Source organism: Ranitomeya variabilis, chromosome 4 (genome assembly GCF_051348905.1).
Source record: "Ranitomeya variabilis isolate aRanVar5 chromosome 4, aRanVar5.hap1, whole genome shotgun sequence".
Lineage (NCBI taxonomy): Eukaryota > Metazoa > Chordata > Amphibia > Anura > Dendrobatidae > Ranitomeya > Ranitomeya variabilis.
This window is the reverse complement of record NC_135235.1, coordinates 193,866,015-193,891,435: the sequence shown is the minus strand read 5'-3', so window position 1 is coordinate 193,891,435 and position 25,421 is coordinate 193,866,015. Positions and strand designations below refer to the sequence as shown.

Genomic DNA, 25,421 nt, shown 5'->3' with positions numbered 1-25,421 from the left:
CAGGGTCTCTGCCCCAACATTATACTGCTTCAGATTATGTAGCAATTACTGATGACAGATTCCCGTTAAGTCCCTTTGTTGCTTGCTACATCACATAAACAGCTGACATGTGCCCGCAATAGCCGCGAGTGGAATCGTGATCCACCCATGGCTATTAACTAGTTAAATGCCGCTGTCAAACTCAGACAGCATTTAAATTGCGCTTCCGGCTATTGGGCCAGAAATATGCGCACCGATGACCCACGGTCACATGATCGGGGGTCATCGGCATGACAACCAGAGGTCTCCTTGAGACTTCTATGGTGGTCAGTGCAGGATTGCTGTGAGCACCACCCTGTGGTCGGCACTCATAGCAACTCAGCAATTCTACTACATAGAAGTGATCTGAGCATCACCTCTATGTAGCAGAGCCGATCGGGCTATGCCAGCTTCTAGTCTCCCATGGAGCATGCCAAAAGTAAAAAAAAAATGTGTTTAAAAACATTAAAAAAAATATAAAAGTTTAAATCACCCCCCTTTTCGCCCCATTCAAAATAAAACAATAAAAATAAAATCAAACCTACACATATTTGGTATCGCCGCATTCAGAATCGCCTGATCTATCAATAAAAAAGGATTAACCTGATCGCTAAATGGCATAGCAGGAAAAAAGTCAAAACGCCAGAATTAGGTTTTTTTTTGGTCACCGCAATAATGCATTAAAATGCAATAACGGGCGATGAAAAGAACATATCTACACCAAAATGGTATCATTAAAAACGTCAGCTCGGTGTGCAAAAAATAAGCCCTCACCCAACCCGAGATCAGGAAAAATGGAGATGCTACGGGTATCGGAAAATGGCGCAATGTTTTTTGTTTTTTTTAGAAAATTTGGGAATTTTTTTTCACCACTTAAGATGAAACATAACCTAGACATGTTTGGTGTCTATGTACTCGTAATGACCTGGAGAATCATAATGGCAGGTCAGTGTTAGCACTTAGTGAACCTAGCTAAAAAGCCAAACAAAAAACAAGTGTGGGATTGCACTTTTTTTGCAATTTCTCCACACTTGGAAGTTTTTTTCCTGTTTTCTAGTACACGACATGGTAAAACCAATGATGTTGTTCAAAAGTACAACTCGTCCCGCAAAAAATAAGTCCTCGGCTCACATGGCCATATTGACGGAAAAATAAAAAAGTTATGGCTCTGGGAAGAAGAAGCTAACAGTAATGGCTTCCTGTTCACTTCCGGTTTTCGCTTTAGAATACTTCGAGGCGTCCATGCGCCATTCACTACTGCACGGCTGAGCTATGAAGACCGGAGAGCGCCGAGCACTGAGCCCCACCGCCAGCATCTCTGACGGATCACGTGACCGCCCACACTGCGGAACCGTGGCTCCGCCCCAAAGTAATCTATAACCCCGCCCACTACCAAACGCTGCCAGCGGTCACGTGTACTTTCCCGTCCAGTAAGCGGCACGGAGCGAGGCCACGACACAGCTCAGCTCAGCTCGTCGTCCTCATGGAGCGCTGCACGCAGGGGGAGGACGCCGTGCGGGGCGCTGCAGGTACAGCGGGGTATGCTGGCATTATAGGAAGGAGACGCTGCTGCTGGGGGCCATGCTGCCACCTGAGGCGCCCAGGGCGTGCATGGCGCCTGCGCGGAGTAGTCATCTCCTGAGCATTTATGCTAATGAAGCTGGAGGTGCATTGTGGGCGTGTTTAGTCCTATGTATTGCTCCTCCTTCCCGCCCATGATTGACGGCACCAAGCTCTACACCTTTGCTGGTGGAGGGTGAAGCAGTCAGTCTATGTGTGAGGCAGTGAGCACTGAAGACCCCTGTAATGCCCCCTCACGCCCCCAATGTACTGTCAGCCTTTTTAGCATAAATGTTCAGTGCAGGATTTCTACAGAAATCAAATGACCAGACCTACACAGTCGGACATCTTGTTTTTACTCCTTTGCCTCCCGATCTCCTGATTGTGCGCAGCTGAAGACCATCAGTTTGGACCAAAGACCTCGTCTTAGAGACCAGCCACTGCTGATTGCCTGCAGAGGTGGTCGGTAACCTAGACAACAAGCTGTAAGCGATATAGTTAAAAATCCCTCCCGTTCTTGAGAATGGAGATCGCAATAAGAGATTAATTGCAGAGTTTCTTTGTTTTATGTTGATTTACTGTGATCTGGCCAGTGTTGTGCCCACGGCAGGCGGCCTGCAGACTCTGCACACTCGGGCTGTGTTCACACGCAGCGCTCAGTCTTTCCATTGGTCACTGCACAATCACATACAGGAGTTGGCCCCTATTAAAAAAGCAAAAAATAAACCCCCCAGTCAGATTTCAGGGCTCAGAATGACTGAATCCCTTTACATGTCTGATTATTGCGCAGAACGTCCCAGGATCCTAATCCATCTCCAGCAGGGAAAAGCCTTCGTATGGAGGCCAGAAGACGCTCGCACGGTCCGGGAGGAGCACGGCCTGGTAGGAAGCCTCATAGGAGCGTTGGTGAGGAAACCGAGACAGAACACGCGGCTCGGCCTCCCGCTGCACCTCCTGCCTGAAGAAGCCCGGCTACTGGTGGAGAACGGGGCGGCACGACTGGTACATCATCGCTTGGCAGAGCAAGAATCCACACAGTGTGGTGGATCGTCAGTGGTGGGTATGACTAACGAGCGGTGTGGTGAGAAGAGAAGGCCGAATATCGCTGCTCCCAGGATCTGTATCTGCAACTTCTCACATCCTTACTGGTGATAATGCAGAACGTGTGAAATCTATGTGCGCGCTGCAGAAACTGCCCCATTCACATGCACAGTACTGCTTTCTCTGTAGCTCGCCCGCCCCCTTTCTCTGTAGCTCGCTCGCCCGCCCGCTTTCTCTGTAGCTCGCTCGCCCGCCCGCTTTCTCTGTAGCTCGCTCGCCCGCCCGCTTTCTCTGTAGCTCGCTCGCCCGCCCGCTTTCTCTGTAGCTCGCTCGCCCGCCCGCTTTCTCTGTAGCTCGCTCGCCCGCCCGCTTTCTCTGTAGCTCGCTCGCCCGCCCGCTTTCTCTGTAGCTCGCTCGCCCGCCCGCTTTCTCTGTAGCTCGCTCGCCCGCCCGCTTTCTCTGTAGCTCGCTCGCCCGCCCGCTTTCTCTGTAGCTCGCTCGCCCGCCCGCTTTCTCTGTAGCTCGCTCGCCCGCCCGCTTTCTCTGTAGCTCGCTCGCCCGCCCGCTTTCTCTGTAGCTCGCTCGCCCGCCCGCTTTCTCTGTAGCTCGCTCGCCCGCCCGCTTTCTCTGTAGCTCGCTCGCCCGCCCGCTTTCTCTGTAGCTCGCTCGCCCGCCCGCTTTCTCTGTAGCTCGCTCGCCCGCCCGCTTTCTCTGTAGCCCGCTCGCCCGCCCGCTTGCTTTCTCTGTAGCTCGCTCGCCCGCCCGCTTTCTCTGTAGCTCGCCCGCCCCCTTTCTCTGTAGCTCGCTCGCCCGCCCGCTTTCTCTGTAGCCCGCTCGCCCGCCCGCTTGCTTTCTCTGTAGCTCGCTCGCCCGCCCCCTTTCTCTGTAGCTCGCTCGCCCGACCGCTTTCTCTGTAGCTCGCCCGACCGCTTTCTCAGTAGCTCGCTCCTAATATATATATATATTATAGAGGAAAATTTTTTTTTTGAGAAATGTATATTTGTCTGTGTTTTCACATGGCCGATTCATGTACATGTGCTGCTGTGATCTTTTTTTATCTATGTGTTGCAGTTTGCAGCTTGCACGTGTTTACATTGGGAGTGCTGATTGGTTTTTTTGGTTTGTTTTTTTTTTTTCCTCTATTTATATGGATGTGGGAGCATCCTGACTTATCTTGCACTCCTCCCATTGACCTTGCAGGTGGCGGTAATCAGCTCTACCTGCCCATAAATTGTAGGTTTAGCCCAGCGTGACATGTTTTGTCCAGAGTTGTAGGCTGGTGGCCCAAGAGTGGCATCTATGGTAGAGTAGGACCCATCAGGGGGAGATCACCTTGCCGTGGTTGATGGACACACATGAATTGGCCAATTTATGCGCTAAGAATCTCAATTTCATCTTTAACTGTAAGTTTTATGAAAAAATATTTTTGAGAAATGTATATTTGTCTGTGTTTTCACATGGCCGATTCATGTACATGTGCTGCTGTGATTATATATATATATATATATATATATATATATATATATATATATATATATATATATATATATATATATATAATTTTTTTTTTTTTTTGGGGGGGGGGAATGCTCTTGGGACTAGTGTCACATGACCATAGTAGAGCTGCATATCGCACTCCGTATTCTGGCCAGAACACCTGATACCGCACGTCCTGCTTGGATTTGTGCTCGGCCTTGAGTTGCAGCGATGATCTGGACCCCAATATGTGGCTGGGTTGCAGCCTGTGAAATATAACTTTACCTTGTCTGCTCTCTAAAGTTACGGTGCCATTTACAGGATGAAACTGATGACTTGGCTACTGCAGGAGAGCAGGAATCCTATGCCCAATTTCTGGATCAGAGCTATGAAGAGCAGAGGAAGTTGGCCTTGCAGGAAAAGAAGCGCACGCTGGAAAGCTTATCAGAGCGGATTGCGGAAGGCAGAAGCAAGAGGAAAAGACGGCGTGTTGAGCAGAAAGGTATGCTGGACAATGAATGCCCGTTATTAGTGGCGTCTATGCCCAGCACTACAGTAATTATATTCTTCTATTGCCAGGGTCTTATTTGATAAAATCCTATTAAAATGTGTTTGTTTCCCATGATGCCAGGTAAGGCTCCTATTCACATGTCCAGTTGTCATCCGTTTTGTAAGGGCTCCAGTATTAAAGGATCCGTTAGACTTTGATTTCCGTTTTGCATCTATTTTTGTTTGTATCGGAGTTCTGTTCGCCAGAAATCTTATCCACTCCCTGACTAAAGTGCGATTTCTGGTTTGGTGCACGGAGGCGGACACCACTTGTCATATGCTCCAGATTCATAAATCAGGAGTGTCTGACTCCAGCGCGCTCCCTCATCAAGACCGGCACGAACAACGCTCTTAATGATGAATCTGGCCCATTGTTTTTTGATCCAGATGAAAAATGGATTGCAGCTGGAAACGGAAGAAGTTTTAAGATATTTTGTCCCGTTTCAAATGAACGGATCCATAATGGAGTGTTTTATTTTTGGCATCACAAAATGGGTCCAAAAACGTAAATAACTCCTGCACATGTGAAGAGCCATAAAGGAACTTTACAGTAAAATGTATTTCCAAGACTCACTCCTATAATAGTGTGATGTGGAGAAACGAGATTTGGAAACTGCATTGTTGCACAGATACACCATGCAATAGCTGCAAACGTTCAGATTTTAGAAGCCTACAGGCTTTCTGTCATCTGGATGTAAAGAATTACAGTGCCATACTTTGCATGTACAGTCGTGGGCGAAAAGTTCTGAGTCTGACACCAATTTTGTTTTTCACACATCGTGCTGCTTTAGTGTTTTGAGCTCTTTTACTTGGAGGTGTCCATGGTTTCAGAGCTTTTACACTTATTTACAAATAGATCAAGTTTATGTAAACAATCGATATTTACAGTGTTGTCCCTTATCTTTCAAGAAAACAAAAATTTGTAACATTGTCAAACTTTTCACCATGACTGTAGCATGGAACAGAGACCCAATCCATAGCATGAGACCACCCACTTAGGCCCCTTCGCACGTTTGTGTTTCCGGTACGTGTGACGTCTGTTTTCACACGTACCGGAAACATGCTCACATATAAAAATCTATGGTGATCCTCACACCTCTGTATTTTCACACGTGCCCGTTTGGTCCACACGTGGACATGTCCGTTTTTGTTTTTTTTTCCCCAGCACACAGATAACAATACATACCGCACACGTTGACACAGATGACATAAGTGTGCTGTCCGTGTGACACTTACCGGAATAGAAATTATAGATATTAATGTTTTAGAGATGTGCAAACAGAGAGATATTGGGTAGATAGTTAGATATCCATTTTGGTGCCTTGTGAGTGCACATTACTGTACACTTATTAACCTAATAAATGAACAACAGTGTGGGATCCCACCTATTTCTGATAACCAGCAAAGATAAAGCAGAGTTGATATTATCAGGCTGAGAAGGTACCTGGTTATTGGGTACTACCCCAGCCTAAAAATTTCAGCCACTCCAGGGGTGGCACATCCCATTCTGGTGCTTCGCCTTCACTCTTCCCGACTGCCCTTGTGTCGGTAACGTTACTGCTCCTCAGTCGCCAGGTCTCGATAAACACAGTGTGAGCCAGATTTGAGGAACGTCGTGGGAAGCGCTGGACTACGTCGGACCTGTGTGGGACCTTTTTTTTTTTTTTTCTAAATTACTGAGTCATAATGGGGGTGTCTGATAGACATCTGTGATTTTTGAACAATTCACATCTGACATCAACCTCAAGCCCAATTACCCTGATTGCCAGTGGCGTAACTACAAAGTTATGGGCCCCGGTGCGAACTTCCAAATGGGGCCCCCCCGCCATACAATTCAATGTAACCCCCATAGAATACAATGCAGCCCCCCTCATAGTATAATGCAGCCCCTCCATACAGGGGCAGTGAGAAAGACACGAGCAAATGGTGACGAGGGGGCAGGGGAGAGGGCAAGGAAGACAGGCACAAGGGGACACATGGGGGCTAGGAGGCAGGGGAGAAGGTTACAAGGGGACTAGTGGGCAAGGGAGACTGACACAAGGGGACTAGTGGGCAAGGGAGCCTGACACAAGGGGCACACGGGGACAAGTGAGCAAGGGAGACTGACACAAGGGGCACACGGGGACCAGTGGACAAGGGAGACTGGCACAAGGGGACACAGGGACTAGTGGGCAAGGGAGACTGGCACATGGGGACAAGGGACACAAGCATAACGGAGACAGGCTCAAGGGGACACACGGCCCCCTGACCTGCCAGAGCCGCTTGCAGCTGCGATCGTGGTAGTTACGCCCCTGCCTCACACACACTACAGATATCACACACACACATCATACTACAGATATTACACACACACATACTACAGTTATCACACACACACTACAGATAACACACACACACACATACTACAGATATCACACACACACACACCAGATACCAGCTCATATACACAACTCACAATCTCCTCTCTGGTACAGGGGTGGCTGATGTAAACCGGCTGCGGCTCCTCAGCTTCTCCTGACTAAAGCGGCTCTGTCCCGCACCTCCCCCCTGCTCTCGCCTTCTGTCCCGGGGTTATTTTGGCTTTCTCTTAAATACGATCTCATTCAGACGTACATGAGATGTATGAGGGGGGGAAAATACAGACTGAGAAGCTGTCTCATCGTGATGACTGGAGCTGCTTCCTGTCTCTCACGTGCCCCGGCTGCCCCCTTCCCCTAGATACGCCTCGGACTGTTGCCGTGCAGGAGGAATCTCCTGCACTGCAACATGGTGTTGGGTGCCAGCACAGCCCACACAGTGGTCTATCCAGCACAGCCCGCACAGTGGTCTATCCAGCACAGCCCGCACAGTGGTATATCCAGCACAGCCCGCACAGTGGTATATAGAGCACAGCCCGCACAGGGATATATACAGCACAGCCCACACAGTGGTATATACAGCACAGCCCACACCGTGCTATATACAGCACAGCCCGCACAGTGGTATAAACAGCACAGCCCGCACAGTGGTATATAGAGCACAGCCCGCACAGTGGTATATACAGCACAGCCCACACCGTGCTATATACAGCACAGCCCGCACAGTGGTATATCCAGCACAGCCCGCACAGTGGTATATCCAGCACAGCCCACACAGTGGTATATACAGCACAGCCCACACCGTGCTATATACAGCACAGCCCGCACAGTGGTATATCCAGCACAGCCCGCACAGTGGTATATCCAGCACAGCCCACACAGTGGTATATACAGCACAGCCCGCACCGTGGTATATCCAGCACAGCCCGCACAGTGGTATATCCAGCACAGCCCGCACAGTGGTATATCCAGCACAGCCCACACAGTGGTATATACAGCACAGCCCGCACAGTGGTATATACAGCACAGCCTGCACAGTGGTCTATCCAGCACCACTGTGCGGTATATACATACCACTGTGCGGGCTGTAAAATAAAGAGGAGAAATCACGCTGCAGCCGATCACAGCTATGGGCCCCAGGGGCCCGAGCTCCTGCCGCACTGTGCCCCCGTACCTGTCCCTGGTGGTCGATGTAGTAGAAGTACTCCTTGGTTTGGGGGTCGGGATTCTGGCCCTGGACATAATGAAGGCTCCTGAGGGCCGGGGACAGGCGGCAGAGTCGGAGCCGCAGTGCGTGACAGGACATGGCTAGGACGGCCGCGGGTCACTATGGAAACAGGTGCTGCCGCTTCCGGGCACCGCCGGAAACATGGGAACTGAAGAAAGCATCCGCACGCGAGAGCTGGAAGTGCCGGGACGCCTCACCAGTCTGTGTAGTGGGCGCGTCAGGGGCGTGACGGCAGATACAGAGACCCACCCCCTGCTATGGATGGGAGGAGCCGCTCTGCAGTGTCACTGAGCCTGCGCACTGCTGCTTATCTATAGATAGAAGTAAGTGACGGAAGTGTGCGGGAGCAGGAGGCGGACATAGTGCGGTGACCAGGGGCGTCTGACCTGCCGGCCCTGGGCCCCTGACCTAGCGGGCCCGGTCGCAATGGCGACCGCTGCGACCGCGGTAGTTACGCCCCTGCTGATTGCCCCGCACTGAGGCAGTCGGGAAGAGCGAAGATGGAGCTCCTGAATTGGCACATCTAACGTGACTTGCCACTTCTAGAGCGGGCTGGGAAGGGCCCAATAACAAAGGACCTTCCCAGCTTGATATGAGCCCACGGCTGTCTACTTTACCTTTGCTGGTTACCAATCTATCTCTGTCTTTTCAAATCTTTAACCCCTTTCTGACGTTTGGCGTACTGGAATGCCCACGTTGGACTCCCTCCCTTTGATTTGGGCCATATCTTTCCCGGTACGTCAGCTGTTTTGAACAGCTGACATATGTGTCTAACAGCTGCGGGTGGAATCGCAATCTACCCGCAGTTGTTAATCCAATAAATGCTGCTGTCAGTCTCTGACAGCAACATTTAACTTGCTCTTCCGGTAAGCACGCCAGAAATCCCATCCATAAGTGACCCCGTCATGTGATCGTGGGTCACAGATGGGTTGGTATGACAACCAGATGTCTCCAGCAGTTTGGCACTTATAGCAAGTGAGCATTTCTGCTACGTACAGGTGATCTTATCATCGCCGGTATGTAGCAGAGCCAATCAGATAACTGCAGCTTCTAGTGTCCCATGGAGACTATTGAACCATGCAAAAAGTTTAACCCCTTAACGACCGCCGATACGCCTTTTAACGGCGGCCGCTAAGGGTACTTAAACCACAGCGCCGTTAATTAACGGCGCTGTGGAAAAAGTGAATAGCGCCCCCCAGAGTCGGATTTTCTCTGGGGTCTCGGTTGCCGAGGGTAGCCGAGACCCCAGAGAACATGATTCAGGGGGTTTTTACCGACCCCCGAGTTGCGATCGCCGGTAATTAACCGTTTACCGGCGGTCGCAACAACAAAAAAAAAAAAACGCGATTTGCCTTTTAATTTCTCTGTCCTCCGATGTGATCGCACATCGGAGGACAGAGAAATAGGGTCCCCGATGGCCCCCGATAGCCCCCCAATACTCACCTATCTCCCCCAGTGCTCCTCGTGGCTCCCCATGGGCGCCGCCATCTTTTTTCCGGGAAAAAATGGCGGGCGCACGCGCAGTACACCCGCCGCCCGGCACCCGGAAGATCTTTGGGGTCTCGGCTGCCGGGGGTAGCCGAGACCCCAAAGAACATGATCGGGGTCGGTTTGCACCGACCCCTGTTTTGCGATCGCCGGTAATTAACAGTTTACCGGCAACCGCAAAAAAAAAAAAAAGCGATCTGTAATTCTCTGTCCTCTGATGTGATCGCACATCAGAGGACAAAGAAATAGGGGGATTCGGGGACCCTAACATACTCACCTCACCCGGTTTCCCTGGGTCCTCTTCTGTCTTCTCCTGCCAGCCGGCTTTTTCATCATGGCGGGCGCATGCGCAGTGCGCCCGCCATCTGCCGGCCGGCAGGAGAAGACGAGTTGGGGCTAAAATTAGGGTTAGGGTTAGAGTTAGAGTTAGGGTTAGGGTTGGGGCTAAATTTAGGGTTAGGGTTAGGCTACTTTCACACTAGCGTTTTTTGGCTTCCGTCGCAATGCGTCGTTGGAGAAAAAACGCATCCTGCAAAAGTGCTTGCAGGATGCGTTTTTTCTCCATTGGCTTGCATTAGCGACGCATTGCGACGGATTGCTTTGGCGGACCGTCGGCACAAAAAAAGCTACATGTAACTTTTTTGTGCGACGTGTACGCCATTTCCGACCGCGCATGCGTGGCCGGAACTCCGCCCCCGCCTCCCCGCACCTCACAATGGGGCAGCGGATGCGTTGAAAAAACAGCATCCGCTGCACCCGTTGTGCGGCGCTTACAACGCTAGCGTCGGTACGTCGGCCCGACACACTGCGATGGGCTGAGTACGACGCTAGTGTGAAAGTAGCCTTAGGCTTCTTTCACACTTGCGTTGGTACGGGGCGGTCGCAATGCGTCGGCCCGACGTACCGACGCACGTTGTGAAAATTGTGCACAACGTGGGCAGCGGATGCAGTTTTTCAACGCATCCGCTGCCCAGTCTATGTCCTGGGGAGGAGGGGGCAGAGTTACGGCCACGCATGCGCGGAAATGGCGGACGCGACGTACAAAAAAAAGGTTACATTGAACTTTTTTTGTGACGACGGGGGCTAAAGTTATGGTTAGGGTTGGGGCTAAAGTTAGGGTTAGGGTTGGGGCTAAAGTTAGGGTTAGGCTACGTTCACATTTGCGGTCCCCGCCGCAGCGGCGCCGCATGCGTCATGCGCCCCTATATTTAACATGGGGGCGCATGGACATGCGGCGCACTTGCGTTTTGCGCCGCATGCGTCGCTGCGGCGCCCGCGTCGGGGCGCAGAGGACGCAGCAAGTTGCATTTTTGCTGCGTCCAAATTCAATGAAAAAAACGACGCATGCGGCGCAAAACGCAGCGTTGTGCATGCGTTTTGCTGCGTTTTTGTTTGCGTTGTGCGCTGCGGCGCCGACGCTGCGGCGCACAACGCAAATGTGAACGTAGCCTTAGAGTTGGGATTAGGGTTAGGGTTTGGATTAGGGTTGGGATTAGGGTTAGGGGTGTGTTGGATTTAGGGTTTTGATTAGGGTTATGGTTAGGGTTGAGATTAGGGCTGTTTTGGGGTTAGGGTTGTGATTATCGTTAGGGTTGTGATTAGGATTATGGATCGGGTTGAGATTAGGGTTAGGGGTGTGTTGGAGTTAGGGTTGGAGTTATAATTTGGGGGTTTCCACTGTTTAGGTACATCAGGGGGTCTCCAAACACGACAGCCAATTTTGCGCTAAAAAAGTCAAATGGTACTCCCTCCCTTCTGAGCTCTGCCGTGCGCCCAAACAGTGGTTTACCCCCACATATGGGGCATCAGCGTACTCGGGATAAATTGGACAACAACTTTTGGGGTCCAATTTCTCCTGTTACCCTTGTGAAAATAAAAACTTGGGGGCTAAAAATCTTTTTTGTTGGAAAAAGTTTTTTTTTTATTTTCACTACTCTGCATTATAAACTTCTGTGAAGCACTTGGGCATTCAAAGTTCTCACCACATATCTAGATAAGTTCCTTGGGGGGTCTATTTTCCAAAATGGGGTCACTTGTTGGGGGTTTCTACTGTTTAGGTACATTAGGGGTCTGCAAACGCAACATAATGCCCGCAGACAATTCTATCAAAGTCTGCATTCCAAAATGGCGCTCCTTCCCTTCCGAGCTCTGCCGTGCGCCCAAACAGTGGTTTACCCCCACATATGGGGTACGAGCATACTCAGGACAAATTGGACAACAACTTTTGGGGTCCAATTTCTCTTGTTACCCTTGTGAAAATAAAAACTTGGGGGCTAAAAAATCTTTAGTGTTAAAAAATATATTTTTATTATTTTCACAACTCTGCATTATAAACTTCTGTGATGCATCTGGGCATTCAAAGTTCTCACTACACATCTAGATAAGTTCCTTGGGGGGTCTAGTTTCCAAAATGGGGTCACTTTTGGGGGGTTTCTACTGTTTAGGCACATCAGGGGCTCTCCAAACGCGACATGGCGTCCGATCTCAATTCCAGTCAATTTTGCATTGAAAAGTCAAATGGCGCTCCTTTGCTTCCGAGCTCAGCCATGCGCCCAAACAGTGGTTTACCCCCACATATGGGGTGTCGGCGTACTCAAGACAAATTGTACAACAACTTCTGGGGTCCATTTTCTCCTGTTACCCTTGGTAAAATAAAAATTTGGAGGCAAAAAGATCATTTTTGTAGAAAAAATGCGATTTTTATTTATTTTCACGGCTCTACGTTATAAACTTCTGTGAAGCACCTGGGGGTTTAAAGTGCTCACCACACATCTAGATAAGTTCCTTAAGGGGTCTAGTTTCCAAAATGGTGTCATATGTGGGGGGTCTCCACTGTTTAGGCACATCAGCGGCTCTCCAAACGTGACATGGCGTCCGATCTCAATTCCAGCCAATTCTACATTGAAAAAGTAAAACGACACTCCTTCTCTTCCAAGCTCTGCGGTGCGCCCAAACAGTGGTTTACCCCCATATATGGGGTATCGACGTGCTCAGGAGAAATTGCACAACAACTTTTGTGGTCTAATTTCTCCTGTTACCCTTGTGAAAATAAGAATTTGTGGGCGAAAAAATCATTTTTGTGAAAACAAATGCGATTTTTTATTTTCACGGCTCTACGTTATAAACTTCTGTGAAGCACTTGGGGGTTCAAAGTGCTCACCACACATCTAGATAAGTTCCTTGGGGGGGTCTAGTTTCCAAAATGGTGTCACTTGTGGGGAGTTTCCACTGTTTAGGCACATTAGGGGCTCTCCAAACGCGACATGGCGTCCGATCTCAATTCCAGCCAATTCTGCATTGAAACAGTCAAACGGTGCTCCTTCACTTCCAAGCTCTCCGGTGCGCCCAAACAGTGGTTTAGGCTACGTTCACATTTGCGGCTAGCGCCGCAGCGTCGGGCGCCGCAGCGGCGCCGCATGCATCATGCGCCCCTATATTTAACATGGGGGCGCATGGACATGCGGTGCACTTGCTTTTTGCGCCGCATGCGTCCCTGCGGCGCCCGCGTCGGGGCGCAGAGGACGCAGCAAGTTGCATTTTTGCTGCGTCCAAAATCAATGGAAAAAAGGACGCATGCGGCGCAAAAAGCAGCGTTGTGCATGTGTTCACATTTGCGCTGTGCGTTGCGGCGGCGACGCTGCGGCGCACACCGCAAATGTGAACGTAGCCTTACCTCCACATATGGGGTATCGGCGTACTCAGGAAAAATTGCACAACAAAATTTGTGGTTAAATTTCTGTTTTTACACTTGTGAAAATTAAAAAAAATGGTTCTGAAGTAAAATGTTTAAAAAAGTTAAATGTTCATTTTTTTCTTCCACATTGTTTTAGTTCCTGTGAAGTACGTAAAGGGTTAATAAACTTCTTGAATGTGGTTTTGAGCAGCTTGAGGGGTGCAGTTTTTAGAATGGTGTCACACTTGGTTATTTTCTATCATATAGACCCCTCAAAATCACTTCAAAGGTGATGTGGTCCCTAAAAAAAACATGGTGTTGTAAAAATGAGAAATTGCTGGTCAACTTTTAACCCTTATAACTCCCTAACAAAAAAAAAAAATTGTTTCCAAAATTGTGCTGATGTAAAGTAGACATGTGAGAAATGTTATTTATTAACTATTTTTTGTGACATATCTCTCTGATTTAAGGGCATAAAAATACAAAGTTTGAAAATTGCAAAATTTTAAAAATTTTCGCCATATTTCCATTTTTTTCATAAATAATCGCAAGTAATATCGAAGAAATGTTACCACTAACTTGAAGTACAACATGTCACGAAAAAACAATCTCAGAATCAGCGGGATCCGATAAAGCGTTCCAGAGTTATAACCTCATAAAGTGACAGTGGTCAGAATTGTAAAAATTGGCTCGGTCATTAAGTACCAAATTGGCTCTGTCACTAAGGGGTTAAAAAAAAAAATTCAAATATTATTATTTATTTTTTTTTAAAGTGCATATCACCCCCCCTTTGCCCCATGCAAAATAAAACAATAAAAAGAAAAATAAATCAAACATACACATGTTTGGAATCGCAGTGTTCAAAATCACTCGAGCTATCAATTTGAAAAAAAAACAAAAACCTGATCGGTAAACGGGAAAAAAATTAAAAAGGCCAAAATGTAAAATGTTTTGGTTGTCACAGCATTGCAATAACAGGTGACCAAAAGATCGTATATACACCAAAATTATATCAATATCAGCTCGGTGCGCAAAAAATAAGCCCTCACCCAGTCCCAGATCATGAAAAATGGAGACGCTACGGGTCTCGGAAAATGGCGGGATTTTTTTTTTTTTTTTTATCAAAGTTTGGATATTTTTTCCCCACTTAAATAAAAAAAGAACCCAGACATGTTTGGTGTCTATGAACTCATAATGACCTGGAAAATCATAATGGCAGGTCAGTTTTAGCATTTAGTGAACATGGTAAAAAAAAAGTGTGGAATTGCACATTTTTTTTATTTTTTTTATTTTTTTTTATTTTTGCTATTTCACAGCACTTGAAATTTTTTTTTTTCCCCGTTTTCCAGTACACGATATGTTAAAACCAATGGTGTTGTTCAAAAGTACAACTTGTCCCGCAAACAACAAGTCCTCACATGGCCATTTTGACCAAAAAAATAAAAAAAAAGTTATGGCTCTGGGAAGAAGGGAAGCAAAAAACGAAAACGCAAAAACGAAAATGCCTTTGGTCACGAAGGGGTTAAGACCTAAAAATCTGTAATTTTCTATTCTGCGTTCTGTTTCGGTTCGTGCACATGGACAGCCAACAGAAAACCACACGGATGGCCAAAATGGATTGTCTCACGTGTACATATATATATATTTTTTTTTTTTAAATAGACTTGTGAGTAGGGAATTAAAAAGGATTTCCCCACACCTATCATATGTCACCCACCCATAGCATACGTGATAAATGTCTGCTCAGCAAAATGAGGGTCCAAATTTCTCATCCACTCCTTCCTTCCCTTCCTTGGGATTGAGTGGACGAATGTAGATGGCGGAGAACAGCGATCTTGGTGGGTCCTGTAGACATTAATGGAACGGCAGCGGTCCTGTGTGTTTCATTACTGATTTGATGTGATTAAGAATGAGGGATCGAGGTCCAAGGTCTAATTGTCTGTTGTTGTGATTACAGAAGAAGCAATTGAGTCGTCCTCGACGGGTCACATTAAAGAGCTGACAAACCTAGAACAGACCTTCCACTTCCCAAAGGAAGCAATGATGGTGCAGATTCCTACAGCTCAGATACGTCCTGGTAATGAAGAGGAGGTGGATATACGAGAAGCCTCCTCGGAATGGCCATACGCCGGCCACAAGAGTCATGAAGCGCGCTACAAGGTTTTCAGGGATCTTTGGCAGAAGGGCAACTACCTCACTAGCGGTGGCAAGTTTGGAGGAGACTTTCTTGTTTATCCAGGTATCCTATTTCTGTCAATACTTTTCTATTTTTGAGGTATTTGTATATTTTAGAGTGCTAAACAATCTGACGTACGTGTTTGGCACTGTGTGCTGTATGGTGCGGGCTCAGGAGCTGAGCCTGCTTCATACGAGGCAGATGGCTGCTGTTACGTAGCTGGAATTTACCTGTGACTGGAGCGTGCTCAGACAGATATGTTGATGGAAAAATAAGAAAAGTGACGGCTATTGAAAAAAGGAAGAAAAAAAAAAAAAACACCTACAGTATCTGAATCCTTAAACTGTTAAACTAACCGTTATCTCATAAATGAGGCCGTCGAGTTCGGTATTGAATAGGGGGAAATTGACCATACAGACCTCTCCAGAGAATTGTTCTATGAATCTCTTGGGTCCCAGCTGTCGGGGGCCCCCGTGATCAGCAAGTTAAGCCCTATCCTATGCATAGCTGCTGCGGAATATGACGGCGCTATATAAGTACGTATAATAAAGATAATTTGATCCTGGAAATAACCCTCTTAAGTAAAATATATGAAATCTAAAACTCTATGTTTTTAGGACTTGTGCATCCAAGACCTTTTTGGTCTGAGGACCACAGTATCATACCGAACTAATCCCAAGGGGTGCAAATAAAATAGTGGGTCATCCCTTATGTGACATTTATGGCATATCGAAAATTTACCATATATGTCTGATAAGCCCAAATTCTCCTTTAGAGAACTTATTTCCACCAATCAGGGCTGTGGAGTCGGTGTCATGGAAATTGAGGAGTCGGAGGTTTGGCTTACCGACTCCACAGCCCTGCCATCAATCAGAACTTTATTAGTAGATCGATAGAGAGTATTTTAATGAGGATTTTGGGGAGATCAGTACAACTATGGGATTTTAGCGGCTCATTTTGTAAGTTAGGGTATGTTCACACTGAGTTTTTGAGCAGAAAATCTCCAAATCCACCTCAAACCTCCAGAATGAGCTTCTGTGTGATAGAGGACATCGCTGCTAATGGTTCAGATCCTTTATTATTTATTATTATACTTTGGAGAGCGGCCGCACAGTGCAGTGTGAACCTGCAGCTAATGAACACCGTTCCATCATTGCTAGAAATGGGCGGATTGATTGGCAGGACTCTGGTGAGTAGTGTCCGGCCGCTGAATCAGAATCTCAGGATGGAAGACTCGCTAATCTTCCGGGATCCCTGGCACGGTTTAGTAAGCAGGCCTGGCTCCATATCATCATGGCGGTATGATGCCTCGACAGCCCTGCTACTAAAAAAGCTGCGTCAGGATCCCAGAAAATGAGAAACTTGCAAGTGTCTCTTCCTGCAGCCGGAGATTTCTTCCTCCCCCGTCCAGGAGCTGTGGTATGATCATGTTCCTGGACGGCCAGACATGACCATTACACAGTACACAGCAGGGTCACATTTTATAAGATTATCTCAGCACAGGAACATTTCATTTATTTAAACATCCAATTGTGTAAATCATTATTGTTCCTAAGAACTATTGATTAAAATGCATTTTGTTCTTGGGGAAATCCTGTTTTAAGGTTGTATACATGATGTTTGCTTTTTTTCTTCAAAAAAAATAAAATAAAGTGTGTGTGTGTGTGTATATGTGCGTGTGTGTGTGTGTGTGTGTGTATATATATATATATATATATATATATATATATATATATATATATATACACATACACACACACACACACACACACACACACACACACACACACACACACACACACACACACACACACACCCATATATATATATATACTAGCTGTACTACCCGGCTTCGCCCGGGTTAATGACTGCTGTTAGCAAAATAGAATGTGTTAACAAAAATTTATTCTGCACACAAAAACCACAAAACAAATAGATAGAAATGTAATTATTAAAAGGCAAAAACTAAGCAAATAGAAGCATTTCACAACATATATTAGCTTTGTTATACTGAGAATGTCTTTGTTGCCTATATTAACCAATCAGAGCTCAGGTTAATTAACTGTAGCAAAATAGAAGCTGAGCTGTGATTGGTTGCTATTGGCAGCCTGATAAATCCCCAGCCAACAGGAAGCCCTCCCCCCTGGCAGTATATATTAGCTCACACATACACATAATAGACAGGTCATGTGACTGACAGCTGCCGTATTTCCTATATGGTACATTTGTTGCTCTTGTAGTTTGCTTATTAATCAGATTTTTATTTTTGAAGGACAATACCAGACTTGTGTGTGTTTTAGGGCGAGTTTTATGTGTCAAGTTGTGTGTGTTGAGTTGCGTGTGGCGACATGCATGTAGCGACTTTTGTGAGATGAGTTTTGTGTGGCGACATGCGTGTAGCAACATTTTGTGTGTTGAGTTGCATGTGACAGGTTAGTGTAGCAAGTTGTGTGCAGCAAGATTTGTGCATGGCGAGTTTTGCGCGTGGCGAGTTTTATGTGTGGTGCATTTTGAGTATGTGCAAGTTTTGTGTGAGGCAACTTTTGCATGTGGTGCAACTTTTGTACATGTGGCAATTTTTCTGTGTGTGCAAGTTTTGCATGAGGTGAGTTTTCCATGAGGTGAGTTTTGCACGTGTGGCGAGTTTTGCGTGAGCCTAGTTTTGCATATGGCGAGTTTTGCATGTAGCGAGTTTTGAGTGGTGACTTTTGTGTTTCGACTTTTATGTGGCGAGGTTGGTGTGTGTGTGTGGTGAAATGTGTGCTGAGGGTGGTATATGTGTTCAAGCACGTGGTAGTGTGTGGCGCATTTTGTGTTTGTGTTCATATCCCCGTGTGTGGTGAGTATCCCATGTCGGGGCCCCACCTTAGCAACTGTACGGTATATACTCTTTGTCGCCATCGCTCTCATTCTTTAAGTCCTCATTGTTCACATCTGGCAGCTGTCAATTTTCCTCCAACACTTTTCCCTTCACTTTTTCCCCATTATGTAGATAGGAGCAAAATTGTTTGGTGAATTGGAACGCGCGGGGTTAAAATTTCACCTCACAACATAGCCTATGACGCTCTCGGGGTCCAGACGTGTGACTGTGCAAAATTTTGTGGCTGTAGCTGCGACGGTACAGATGCCAATCCCGGACATACACACATACATACATACACACATTCAGCTTTATATATTAGATATACCTGTATGTAATCTCCTGTATATAGTATATACCTGTGTGTCATCTCACCTATATATAGTATATATCTGTGTGTCATCTCCTGTATATAGTATATACCTGTATGTCATCTCCTCCTATACATAGCATATACCTGTGTCATCTCCTCCTGTATATACTATATACCTGTAGGTAATCTGCTCCTGTATATAGTATATACCTGTGTGTCATCTCCTCCTGTATATAGTATATACCTGTATGTCATCTCCTCCTGTATGTAGTATGTACCTGTATGTCATCTCCTCCTCTATATAGTATATACCTGTGTGTCATCTCTCCTGTATATAGTATATATCTGTGTGTCATCTCCTCCTGTATATAGTATATACCTGTGTGTCATCTCCCCTGTAAATAGTATATACCTGTGTGTCATCTCCTGTATATAGTATATAGCTGTATGCCATCTCCTCCTGTATTAGCCCTCGTTCACACGTTATTTGGTCAGTATTTTTACCTCAGTATTTGTAAGCTAAAATGGCAGCCTGATAAATCCCCAGCCAACAGTAAGCCCACCCCCTGGCAGTATATATTAGCTCACACATACACATAATAGACTGGTCATGTGACTGACAGCTGCCGGATTCCTATATGGTACATTTGTTGCTCTTGTAGTTTGTCTGCTTATTAATCAGATTTTTATTTTTGAAGGATACCAGACTTGTGTGTGTTTTAGGGCGAGTTTCGTGTGTCAAGTTGTGTGTGTTGAGTTGCGTGTGGCGACATGCATGTAGGGACTTTTGTGAGATGAGTTTTGTGTGGCGACATGCGTGTAGCAACTTTTTGTGTGTCGAGTTGCATGTGACAGGTTAGTGTAGCAAGTTGTGTGCAGCAAGTTTTGCGCATGGCGAGTTTTGCGCGTGGCGAGTTTTATGTGTGGTGCCTTTTGAGTATGTGCAAGTTTTGTGTGAGGCAACTTTTGCATGTGTTGCAACTTTTGTGCATGTGGCAATTTTTCTGCGTGTGGCAATTTTTCTGCGTGTGCAAGTTTTGCGTGTGGCGAGTTTTGCACGTGTGGCGAGTTTTGCATGTGGAGAGTTTTGCGCGTGGCGAGTTTTGAGCGGCGACTTTTGTGTTTCTACTTTTATGTGGCGAGGTTGGTGTATGTGTGGTGAAATGTGCACTGAGGGTGGTATATGTGTTCGAGCACGTGGTAGTGTGTGGCGCATTTTGTGTGTGTGTTCATATCCCCGTGGTGGTGTGATTATCCCATGTTGGGGCCCCACCTTAGCAACTGTACAGTATATACTCTTTGGTGCCATCGCTGTCATTCTTTAAGTCCCCCTTGTTCACATCTGGCAGCTGTTAATTTGCCTCCAACACTTTTCCTTTCATTTTTTCCCCATTATGTAGATAGGGGCAAAATTGTTTGGTGACTTGGAAAGCGCGGGGTTAAAATTTCACCTCACAATATAGCTTTGACGCTCTCAGGGTCCAGACGTGTGACTGTGCAAATTTTTGTGCCTGTAGCTGCGACGCCTCCAACACTTTTCCTTTCACTTTTTCCCCATTATGTAGATAGGGGCAAAATTGTTTGGTGAATTGGAAAGCGCGGGGTTAAAATTTCACCTCACAACATAGCCTATGACGCTCTCGGGGTCCAGACGTGTGACTGTGCAAAATTTTGTGGCTGTAGCTGCTACGGTTCAGATGCCAATCCCGGACATACATACATACACACACACACACATTCAGCTTTATATATTAGATGCCTGTGATTCAGACTTTTTCTTTTATTGAAGAAACTGTGAACACATCTTCACGGCACGGGGGAGACGACAAACAAGTGAGGTGAGCGGGGAGAGGACGACGGCCGTTTCACGCCAACACCGGCGCTTCCACGGGTCCACACTGGAGATATATATATACTCATACACGCACACACACACTCTACTATATAATTGTCTAAGGGTCACTTCCGTCTTTCTGTCTGTCACGGATATTCATTGGCCACGGCCTCTGTCTGTCATGGAATCCCAAGTCGCTGATTGGTCATGGCAAAACAGCCACGACCAATCAGCGACGGGCACAGTCCGGCGGAAAAATGGCCGCTCCTTCCTCCCCGCAGTCAGTGCCCGCTCCGTACTCCCCTCCAGTCTGCCCTCACACAGGGTTAATGGCAGCGGTAACGGACCGCGTTATGCCGCGGTGTAATGCACTCCGTTACCGCTGCTATTAACCCTGTGTGACCAACTTTTTACTATTCATGCTGCCTATGCAGCATGAATAGTAAAACGATCTAATGTTAAAAATAATTTAAAAAAATATATCGTTATATACTCACCGTCCGTCGGCCCCTCGGATCGACAACAGGCCTTTCCCGCTCGCGACGCTCCGGTAATCGGTCCATGCTGCGATCTCGCGAGATGATGACGTATACGTCATCATCTCGCGACACCGGAGCGCACGAGCATCGTCGGTAACCGCTTCGCTTGGATCCGGGGGCTCCGGAAGGTGAGTATATAACTATTTTTTTATTTTATTTCTTTTTTTTAACAGGGATATGATGCCCACATTGCTATATACTACGTGGGCTGTGCTATATACTACATGGGCTGGGCAATATACTACATGGGCTGGGCAATATACTACATGGGCTGGGCAATATACTACATGGGCTGGGCAATATACTACATGGGCTGGGCAATATACTACATGGGCTGGGCAATATACTACATGGGCTGGGCAATATACTACATGGGCTGGGCAATATACTACATGGGCTGGACAATATACTACATGGGCTGGGCAATATACTACATGGGCTGGGCAATATACTACGTGGCTGGGCAATATACTACATGGGCTGTGCTATTTACTACGTGGCTGGGCAATATAATACATGGGCTGTGCTATATACTACGTGGCTGGGCAATATACTACGTGACTATACAACGTGGGCTGCGCAATGTACAGCGTGGGCTGCGCAATGTACAGCGTGGGCTGCGCAATGTACAGCGTGGGCTGCGCAATGTACAGCGTGGGCTGCGCAATGTACAGCGTGGGCTGCGCAATGTACAGCGTGGGCTGCGCAATGTACAGCGTGGGCTGCGCAATGTACAGCGTGGGCTGCGATATACACTACGCATACATATTCTAGAATACCCGATGCATTAGAATCGGGCCACCATCTGGTTATTATATACTCACCTTCCGCTGGCAGGTTTTGGTGGCAAGGATGGTATGCGCGAAGGACCTGCCATGACGTAACGGTCATGTGACCGCGACGTCATCACAGGCCCTGCGCGAGAAGGACCTGCCATGACGTCACGGTCATGTGACCGCGACGTCATGGCAGGTCCTTCTCGCGCAGGCGCGAAGAAGCTGCGGTACCATGGGACAGGCAGGGACAGCGTCAGGAGCAGGTGAATATTTCATATTCACCTGTCCGCGTTCCGGGCGCCGCTCCGTCTTCCCGTCCTCTTGCTGTGACTGTGCAGGTCAGAGGGCGCGATGACGTATGAGTGTGCGCGCCGCCCTCTGCCTGAACAGTCAGTGCGGAGAGATGGGACGCTGAGGAGCAGCAATGAGAGGTGAGTATGTGATGATTTTTTTTGTTTTATTGCAGCAACAGCATTAGGCTAGGGTCACATTGCGTTAGGGCAGTTCGTTTAGCGCATAGCGCTACGGACTGCGCTAACGCAATGTCCCAAAAGGGATCGCGTTAGCAAGCAGTGTTCGCGGGCCGTCACTCAAATGACAGCACATCGCTAGCGCACGGCCAATGTGGGCGTGCGCTAGCGATGCGTTCGCCATTACAGGCAATGGCAGCTTTAACGGACTACGTTACACCGCGTTATTCCGTGGTGTAACGTAGTCCGTTAAACGCGGTCATATAACGCAATGTGACCCTAGCCTTACATGTGGCACAATGCTGTATGGAGCGTCTATGGGGCCATAAAGAACTGCATGGAGCATTATATGGGGCATCTATGGGGCCATAACTGCATGGGGCATCTATGGGGCCATAACTGCATGGAGCATTTTATGGGGCATCTATGGGGCCATAACTGCATGGAGCATTATATGGGGCATCTATGGGGCCATAACTGCATGGAGCATTATATGGGGCATCTATGGGGCCATAACTGCATGGAGCATTATATGGGGCATCTATGGGGACATAACTGCATGGAGCATTATATGGGGCATCTATGGGGCCATAACTGCATGGAGCATTATATGGGGCATCTATGTATATATGTGTGTGTGTGTGTTTGTACATATGTATATATATTAGCTTTTTTTGATGGTTTTTGTTTTGTTTTTTCAGCATTTTTTTTTTCTTAATCCATGCTACAAAGAAGAAACCATTATCAGTTTTGCAGACAAAGATGCTGATTAAAATATGTAAAAAGGTGCTCTGACATCTGGTTAGCCTTCCTTATATTATGAGTATAGACTGTCTTGAGTGACAGACGCCTGAAGAATGGTGGTCTCACTTCTCTTAACCTCAAGGCATCTTTCGAAAGCTAAAGTGGTTACAACACTGAAACGTATGGCCTAACATATGAACAGCAAGTCGTTCTTGCATAAAAATGCAAATGTTCCTTCTTTCCAGCATTTTCTGGGAGCTTTTTTTATTTATTCTTTTTAGGTGAGTTTCAGAGCAGACTCACCTGAAAGAGACAGTGTGCACATACCCTTGGAACAAAACTGAGCCTGTAGTCACTTTCACCAAGTTTTAGCCACACATGACTTTTTCTATCCACTTTTTTTTTATTATTATTATTACAATGTTACACTTGGTGCCTTCATGCAGTTTTACATCGGTGAGTGTAAAGTGCTTGGTGACAGAATACATGAGGTGTCAGCACAAGGGTTTAGCTTATGTTTGCCCTTGTATTATGTGAGTGATTTATGGTCATGTAGCTGTGATCTGCAATATCATTATTGGAAATGTAGGGAAGGGAAAAAAGATAGTGAAGTGGGAAGGATCTGGTATACAAGAAGTTGTATGTTTGTGATTTTTATCAACGCGTTTCGACATGTAAGGCTTCTTCAGGATCCAAGCACATATGTAACAGACAGTCGAGGTGTTGAGCTTCATGTTTTTCATTATTGTAACGATTTCTTTTGGCTGCAGGAGATCCCATGCGCTTCCATGCACATTATATCGCCATCTGCTTTCCAGAAGACCAGGACATTGCGTTGAGTGACATCATCACCGCCGGACGCCTGGGCACAAACGTGAAGAAGACCGTCCTCCTATGCTCCGCCAACCGCGAGGGGCAAGTAACATACACGTCCTTACAGTGGTCCGGATTGCAGTGAGCTGCCACCAAGCGGTTTTATTAGAAATGTACTTGACGCCACGTTCACTGCTCTTGTACTATGTGCGAACGGAAAGCTGTCAGGTGGCGGCTGTATTTGGAGAGAAGGCGGTGGGCAAGGAGCTCGTGGAACAACGTGTGGTCAGAGCAGGTGGAAGCGAGAAGAATGATCAGCGTGGGAATATTGTACATGCTCAACGGCTCCATACAACATGACTTTTCTCCCTTTTTTTTTTCTTGTGTAATACAAACAGTCAAAGCTTACTATTTACAGAGAACATGTCGTCAGAAAATAATGTATTTAAATCAGGATTTTCTGTTTCGTTTTTTTTCTGTACATATGATCTTTGCTATTTTTTTTAAATATTTTTAACTATCTTTCAATTTTCACATTGGCCCCCTAGGCCTTTATCAACTCCTTACTTCCAGTCCTTTGAAGAAGACTTTTCATCAGTCTCTTTATCAGCAGAGACAGGATTACGATGTCAGGTAACCGCTGATAACAGTATCCACCAGTCACAGTAGGCGGTCACAGCTCACCTGCTCCTCCTCCCTTCACACTGACCTGTGCACACGCTCATTAGATGGGGATTTGGTTCTGTTCATTGCAGCTAATGTATACCGTATTTTTCGGACTACAAGATGCACTTTTTCCCCCCCAAAAAAGGGGGGAAAATGGGGGGTTCGTCTAATAGTCGAAATGCAGGCTTACCCGTGGTGGCAGAGGTGCGGCGGCAGAGGTGCGGCGGCAGACGTGCGGAGATGAGGAGGCGCAGTGAGCGGGGTCCCTTTCCCCGATGAGGTGATGCAGCAGCCCGGTAAGCAGCAGAGCCGGGTGAATGCTGTTGTTATCGGTGGTGGTGGCCATCTTCTGGGGGCCGCGCGTGCGCAGATGAAGCGCTCTGCTTCCCGGGGCTTCAGGAAAATGGCCGCGGCATGCCGCGCGTGCGCAGATGGGGATCGCGGCGGCCATTTTTCTGAAGTTCTTAGCTTCAGGAAAATGGCCGCGCGATCTCCATCTGCGCACGCGCGGCCTCCCGTGGCCATTTTCCTGAAGCCCCGAGAAGCAGAGCGCTTCATCTGCGCACGCGCGGCCCCCAGAAGATGGCCGCCACCACCGATAACAACAGCATTCACCCGGCTCTGCTGCTTACCGGGCTGCTGCATCACCTCACCGGGGAAAGGGACCCTCTCACACCATACCTGTCACTGCGCCTCCTGATCGCAGCACCTCCTCATCCCAGCACCTCCTCATCCCAGCACCTCTGCCGGTAACCAGTGCTGCAACTCTCCCATGGACACCAGGCCGTGGCGTCGCCCACCTAAGTAGGAAGGGACCCTGCTCAGGTGCACGCCGTACCG

The 25,421-nt window shown here is 47.3% G+C and overlaps 1 protein-coding gene across 1 annotated transcript; it reads left to right on the top strand.

Moving 5' to 3' along the window:
- The first annotated feature begins 1,392 nt into the window (after positions 1-1,392).
- Positions 1,393-24,369, top strand: TSEN34 (tRNA splicing endonuclease subunit 34). Its single transcript, XM_077259510.1, has 5 exons — positions 1,393-1,547; positions 2,369-2,634; positions 4,417-4,597; positions 15,348-15,629; positions 23,873-24,369. The coding sequence occupies exons 1-5, from the start codon at positions 1,502-1,504 to the stop codon at positions 24,058-24,060; spliced, it is 963 nt and encodes a 320-aa protein (XP_077115625.1). The 5' UTR covers positions 1,393-1,501; the 3' UTR covers positions 24,061-24,369.
- The last annotated feature ends 1,052 nt before the right edge of the window (positions 24,370-25,421 follow it).

Excerpts from the sequence above, each read along its gene's own strand:
- TSEN34 (XM_077259510.1), top strand. The coding sequence starts at position 1,502 with ATGGAGCGCTGCACGCAGGGGGAGGACGCCGTGCGGGGCGCTGCAG. Across the intron at positions 4,598-15,347 it reads ACGGCGTGTTGAGCAGAAAG|AAGAAGCAATTGAGTCGTCC; the intron begins GTATGCTGGACA and ends TTGTGATTACAG. Across the intron at positions 15,630-23,872 it reads AGACTTTCTTGTTTATCCAG|GAGATCCCATGCGCTTCCAT; the intron begins GTATCCTATTTC and ends TTTTGGCTGCAG.